The sequence below is a fragment of the Lygodium microphyllum genome, chromosome 7 (genome assembly GCF_053477565.2).
Source record: "Lygodium microphyllum isolate KBCC chromosome 7, Lygodium_microphyllum_v1.1.10, whole genome shotgun sequence".
NCBI classification, from domain to species: Eukaryota; Viridiplantae; Streptophyta; class Polypodiopsida; order Schizaeales; family Lygodiaceae; genus Lygodium; species Lygodium microphyllum.
In genome coordinates, this window is record NC_141141.1 from 9,404,984 (window position 1) to 9,410,983 (window position 6,000).

Here is a 6,000-nt window from a genome sequence, read left to right on the forward strand (position 1 = left end):
AAATTAATTTAGTCATCTCACTTTTGATATGACCTCTAGCAAGTGTCATTACTACTTTCCTTTAAGTCTAGCAGATGGCTTTCTTTTGGCATATGGTTGGCATGTGATCAGACCACCACTCTTGCTGCTCAAAAAATCTCACTAGAAAGTTGGTAGGGTCGTCTTTTCATGAAGAGAGAGAGAGAGAGAAGAAAATCATGTCGGATGCGTATGAGAGGACAAATATACATAAGACATAATGAACTTTTAGCATCTTCAAAGGTGGGGTATAAAACCACATTGCTGCCTCCTCAGAGAGATTTGGATGTCTTGGATGAAAAAATTGGCCTGTTGTGTGCTTCCTGTTTTATAAGAGTTGTGTTAATGAGAAAAATTTCTTCAAATGACGAGTCATATGAGTTGTGACATTGCTTGGCTCATTCCTAATACAAACTTCTTTGAAGTTATGACAAACTTGGTTAGCCATGAGAGATGCTTTTTTTGGCACTTTCTTCCACTTACAGGCACATGTGGTCTGGAATCACAGCCCACCAGATTGGTTGTTTTGAGAGTTGAAACCATTCCATTTATGGTGTACTTAGGGTCCCTGGACCCTTACAATGGCCTTTTTGGTACTTGCTATTTTATCTTAGGTTTCTTTAGACATGCTATTAATAGAATTTTCTTTTCTTGGAAAAAATAGTTAACCGTATGGTAAGATCTTACACACCAAAATTTTACAAGAGACCTATAAACGTATGGAGAGTCATGACAGGCTTCCATTCTGGTTTGGGTGTCCTGATCTCTTCACCTCCCAAGAAGGGTACAGGTTACTGTGGTAATATTGGAAACAACATAGATATTAACATCCATTGTCCATGTCAACTAGCATGCCCTTTGTTCCTTATATGGGTGTCATTTTTAATGGTGCTGGAAACAAACACCAGAAGCTGACAGTGGTGCAAGCACCGTCTCCAAACGAGAGTGAAATTTGTCAACTGGGTTTGATCAATAGCTTGTACGGTGAACCAATTCACTTATACTGCTAGCTTCAGTCATCATTTACGATTACAATTCTTGGTGTTATGCTACAAAATGCTGCCAGTTTGTCTTGGGGGACTGACTAATAATTATCGGACATGGCAATTTACAGTGCCACTACACATGACAAGGCTATCATCACCATGACGTAAAAGATGTTGTACAGACTAATCTGTATCAAGAAAATGGTTTTCACTTTTAATATCATCTTTTAGGCATGTGCATACTTATCCTCCAAATTGCATGTACAATATCGTAGCCAATAACCTGTTCAGGTTTCATGCTAAAATTTTTTTACAGAGTGGCACATTCTGGTTTACTTTGTAGGCTGCACAGCATCCTTTTGTCACTGAGACAGCTTTTACGGGCCCGTTCCAACCACCTGAAGAAGCACCACGGATGGTAAGATCATAAGTCAGAAGATGCAGATCTGTATTCTTAATGTAGATGTGTACTACAGCTGAGCTGTCTTTGCTCCTTTGGCTCTTCAGCCAGTTCACCAGGCAATGACTGTGGATCATAATCCAGTTTCAGGGCATTGGTTTGGTGCGGGACTTTCACCTCAGGTATGAGTTCTTGCAGTACCAGTTTTCCTTTTAATTAGTGCATATTATTCCCGAGGAGATATCATATAATCAAATATGTATCATGAACACTTGATGAAAAATTCTGCAGGTAAATCCAAATGTTGTTTTTCAGTTTGCAAGCCCACAGTATCATGGGCACCCTTCATATGGGAGCAGCTTTGGTAGTCCTGGTAGCCATGGGAGTTTTGGTGATGGCGGTGCTGCACTTGGAGGAAGTTATGGGAGCTACGGTGATGTTTTAGGATCATATCCTCATAGAACACCTGCAGCAGTACAAACTGCTGGCTTTGGGATCAGTCCAGACACTTGGCGGAGAATGGGCCATGTGCCTCCTAGTGCATTTGGGCATACAGCTTTGGGATTCAGTCCATCTAATAGCTCATTTATACCCATGTCACTGGGAGCTAGTCCTTCAAATTTTACACCTCCAACTCATTTCCAGCTGTCTCCTGGATCACCATCAACAGGTTCTCCAAGTAGGTATGGTCCTAGTGGTGGGGGTGCTGCTGCCATGGGAAAAGCTGCTGCTTTTGGACAGTACAAGCGCAGAGGTTGGAACTCACCCGGTTCTAGTGTAAATACAAACAGTGGAAACCGAGCTTCTGGCCATGAAAGTTCCATGATGTCTTGGCACGGTGCATATCAACATAGTTATCCTGGGAATACTGAGGCTAGTCCCAGTTCCTACATCGATAACACTCTGCAAGGCAGTCATTTGGGCTCTCCTCGGAGTTCAACTCATAATCCTTCTCAGTTCAGGCAAAGAAATGGGATGATTGCTGGAACGAACTCAGTTCAAGGCCAGAACTCAAAATTATTGTATCCAAGTGGGTCCTTGGGTGCATTAATCTCAAAGTCACAGCCAGCTACAAGTGGAGGGGATGATACATCTCCTCCTCCTAATCCAGGTGATTGGGATCCAAACTACAGGTTAGTAGAGAACTGTTACTTTTATTCCACATGCTTGGGGTAAAAATGTCAGCTAGCAGGGCACCTCGGTTTTTTTTGTTTTATTTTTTTGGTTTTTTTTTGGGTGGGTTCTCCTGTCTAGGGATACTACATAGTTTCAGCTCTAGCCTTATGCTTATGCCATGGGTGTGGCTTAAAGTGACAGAACTAAGTGAAACAGTATTAGGCTAGATCTCACATATTTTGCAGATAGGTTTCAGCTGTGATGTCAAAAAAGTTACAGAACTACATAGGTTGAATTGAAAATATTGACAATATAAAGGCAATATGCTTTATTTCCTCAAATTACCATTGAGTGGAGTTTTTCCTAGAGAAGCTGTATGGAATTAATTGTATGCTTAAGAATTTCTTAGATCCATTTGAGAAAGTTACGAGGAAACACTGGGCATGTTTCTTTTGAGAACGCTCTTAATAATGAGTCTGGTGTATGAAATTATGTTAGTCTCAATCTGTCAATAATAGCCCTTGAACTTTTCTTGTGCTACTAAAGTAGAAACCTGTTTGAATTCTTTGAATTGGCATACCTAAAAGCTAATTAGTTAATGTGCAAAATGGCCACAATATGCTTTAGGTGATATAAGACTAATCTTGAAGATTACCTGTGATTTTTTAGCTCAAGATTGTTGCAGTTTTCTCTTTTGCATAATTCAAACTGGTTGCAGTGAGGATCTTCTCCTTGAAACTGATGGAGGTGATACGGGGCCAAAAATTGCATCAGCTCTATCAGCTACGTTAGCATCAGGATCTGGTGGTCCTCTAATGATACCTGCATCAACCACAGAATCAAGTGAGAGAGTCAACCAGAGCATACAAAGCGGACCTCAAATATCTTCTTTCAGGTAGCTCATTTGCTTTGCAAAATCAGCATACAGCAAAAGCATCAATCTGTGACACATGATAAATAACATTAACAGTCTTCTGTGCAGGCCGGGCAATCTGGTGCCAATTTTCATGGACAGCAATCCACAGTTATTGCATGGATATGGGATGAGACCTGTATCTTTTGGTCATGCGTCTCAGCAGAATTCTCCCAGTAGGCTGGGTCAACAACAAGCACAACTCTTACAATTCCAGCAGTTCCAGCAGCAGCAGCCGCAGCATCAATGTCAGTATCTTTTCTTGTCCTGTACTGGACATAAGCCTCAGATTCTAGATATTATATCGTTAAAGCTGATTATCAGGTTTCTGTGCAAAACAGGGATACACAATGCACTAGAGCAACCTCAAACTTTACAGCATGGCCCAAGTCATAACCTGAACACTGGTTTTGACATGGCCTGGCGAAATAACTATGCAGGTGCCTTGGAGCATTCGCAAGGGATACATTCACATGAGCAAAACTTTTTACCTGAGAAAGGTTCGCATCGTCGAGGTGGAAGCCTTTCTGGTCAGACACCATTAAACATCAATGAGCATAACGGTGGTGAACATTCTCACTCCTCCTATTTACTTTTGTAATGTGACTTGGAGCTCTTTGGTATTCACTTATGTTGTTTTCATGTGTTTGAACAGGACGCAGAAATGGGACATTGCATGGGGCCTTTCCTCCTGCAAACAGGAAAGATAGAAGGATGTAATCATAGTGAAGTTTTATGTGATTTCAGAGCAGAATCTTCAATATGGGGATGTCTTTGGCTTGCAAATTCAGAAAGGAAAGTTATAAGCTGCCTGGCAAAATAGTTGGGTCCAAATGAAGGTTAATCATGGGGATTGGTGATACTTGTCTCTCTCGACATGTTCAAACAGGGCTCGTAGTGAGATATATTGAATCATACAAAGACGAGCTGGTATCATAGAACAAAATAAAGTTCTCACAGTTTGCTATCTACAATTGTGTCTTTCCAAGCGACAAACATGGAATTTTATGCTTGCACCCAACAACTCCTTGCTGTTGGCTTCCTGTCCAGAGCTAAGATGTGGCAGTGCAGTATTCACTTCTGTTGTCCACCTTGCAACAGCTTACTGAGAAATGCAGAATATGAATACATTGCAACATTGCATGCAGCGTTTGTTGGACTTGGAGCATCATGGTGAAAATGTGAGGTGATAGACCTGCCGCTTATATCAATAGACTGTGATCAATGTTTTGCTGGATCCACAAAGATGAGGAGTTCATCTGGAAGGGGCTTGAATATTTGGTATGCAGAATACAACGTTTGAAGAAGCAGAGCAATTTTTATTTGTTGTGAAAGACAATAGCAAATTGAGGAAATGGACACACACAATTTAACTGCATAGCCCCATATGCAAGTCAGCAGGATTCTAGACGGCAGCAAGGAAAAATTCCTGTAAACTTGAATGGGGCTACAAGATTTAAGTTGAATTTCTCGGCTGCCCAACTCATAAGCTATGCATCTGACAGTGAACAAGTAGACTCAATACTGCGCCAATGCTCTTCTGACCTGGGCAGACACTAACTTCGTGGAAGATTATCTTCTGACATGATGGACGTTAGTCCTTGTATTTTATGATGAGTAATAAAAAGCTGGCCCGCCATCTTGTCTGGATTGAATTTTGTTTCTTGTATCTACTGTCTGTCATTTTCCTTTTTTTTTTCTGGATATGAACATTACAGTGCTTCTTGTACGTACTATGATGCTGCTAACATGGAAATACAGGTCATAGAAATAGGATGCGCATCTTTCCTCTTTTGAGTCTTACAATGTCGATCAGTTAATCATCCTTACAATAACTGCAGGATGGCTGCAAATGTTAGTAGGGTGTAGCCAATATGGATTCCTTTTAAACATGGTTGAGAGTTTAAAATTATGTCATATGTAGTTTATGATGGCTGTTGTTACACGAACTTGATGGTATTCATCTTATCGTCCTCTTGTTTGGTAACTTTGCCTGGAGTCACTAGTGCATTTAAGACTTATTGGTGTGCTATGTTTTGGCTTTCAAATCCTGCAGTTCTTGATGATGATTATACTGGTTTTACTTGGGTTTCCTTGGATGATTAGCAGTCGTACAGCACCTCACAGGTTTGCAGTGTTGTCTTCAAGAATCACGATAAAAGTTTTCTTGTTGATGTTATATTTACGAGATTCTGGATGAATAAGAGAAACATTAACAAAGAAAGATGAGCATACTATGCAAAATCATGGATGATGCAGGAAAAACAACTGACAAATAAGATGGGTGGGGACTGCTAGAAATATTATGCTTTTTGGAGCTAAGCCTTTGGTACTTATTGATCATCAATGATTGTTTGAGTAGCTAGCTGATTGGATATCCTCAAGCCTGTCCAAGAACCAAAAGTTATTGGCCAAGGCCTTTAAAGTTTTGTGTATGTGAAGCTTACAAACTCCTTGGGAGGTTTGCTTACCTTATGGGTTGTGGGCGTCACTTCTTAATGTAAATGGCCGAATCATTGAAGAATATATATAGGCTAGGGCCATATCAGTTATTATATTGACCGAAA

The 6,000-nt window shown here is 40.5% G+C and overlaps 1 protein-coding gene across 3 annotated transcripts in view; it reads left to right on the forward strand.

Annotated features, from left to right (window-relative positions):
* LOC148033165 (dual specificity protein kinase YAK1 homolog) overlaps nucleotides 1-5,083 on the forward strand; it is a 69,951-nt gene extending 64,868 nt beyond the window's left edge. The window contains exons 13-19 of one of the 3 annotated variants that reach the window (XM_087681035.1): nucleotides 1,348-1,422; nucleotides 1,512-1,586; nucleotides 1,696-2,537; nucleotides 3,239-3,415; nucleotides 3,503-3,681; nucleotides 3,775-3,999; nucleotides 4,089-5,083. In XM_087681035.1, coding sequence (XP_087537161.1) covers nucleotides 1,348-1,422; nucleotides 1,512-1,586; nucleotides 1,696-2,537; nucleotides 3,239-3,415; nucleotides 3,503-3,681; nucleotides 3,775-3,999; nucleotides 4,089-4,153 — 1,638 coding nt within the window. In that variant the 3' untranslated portion in view covers nucleotides 4,154-5,083. The remainder of the gene's footprint in view (nucleotides 1-1,347; nucleotides 1,423-1,511; nucleotides 1,587-1,695; nucleotides 2,538-3,238; nucleotides 3,416-3,502; nucleotides 3,682-3,774; nucleotides 4,000-4,088) is intronic. The other 2 variants (XM_087681036.1, XM_087681038.1) reach the window with 2 other exon arrangements.
* The last annotated feature ends 917 nt before the right edge of the window (nucleotides 5,084-6,000 follow it).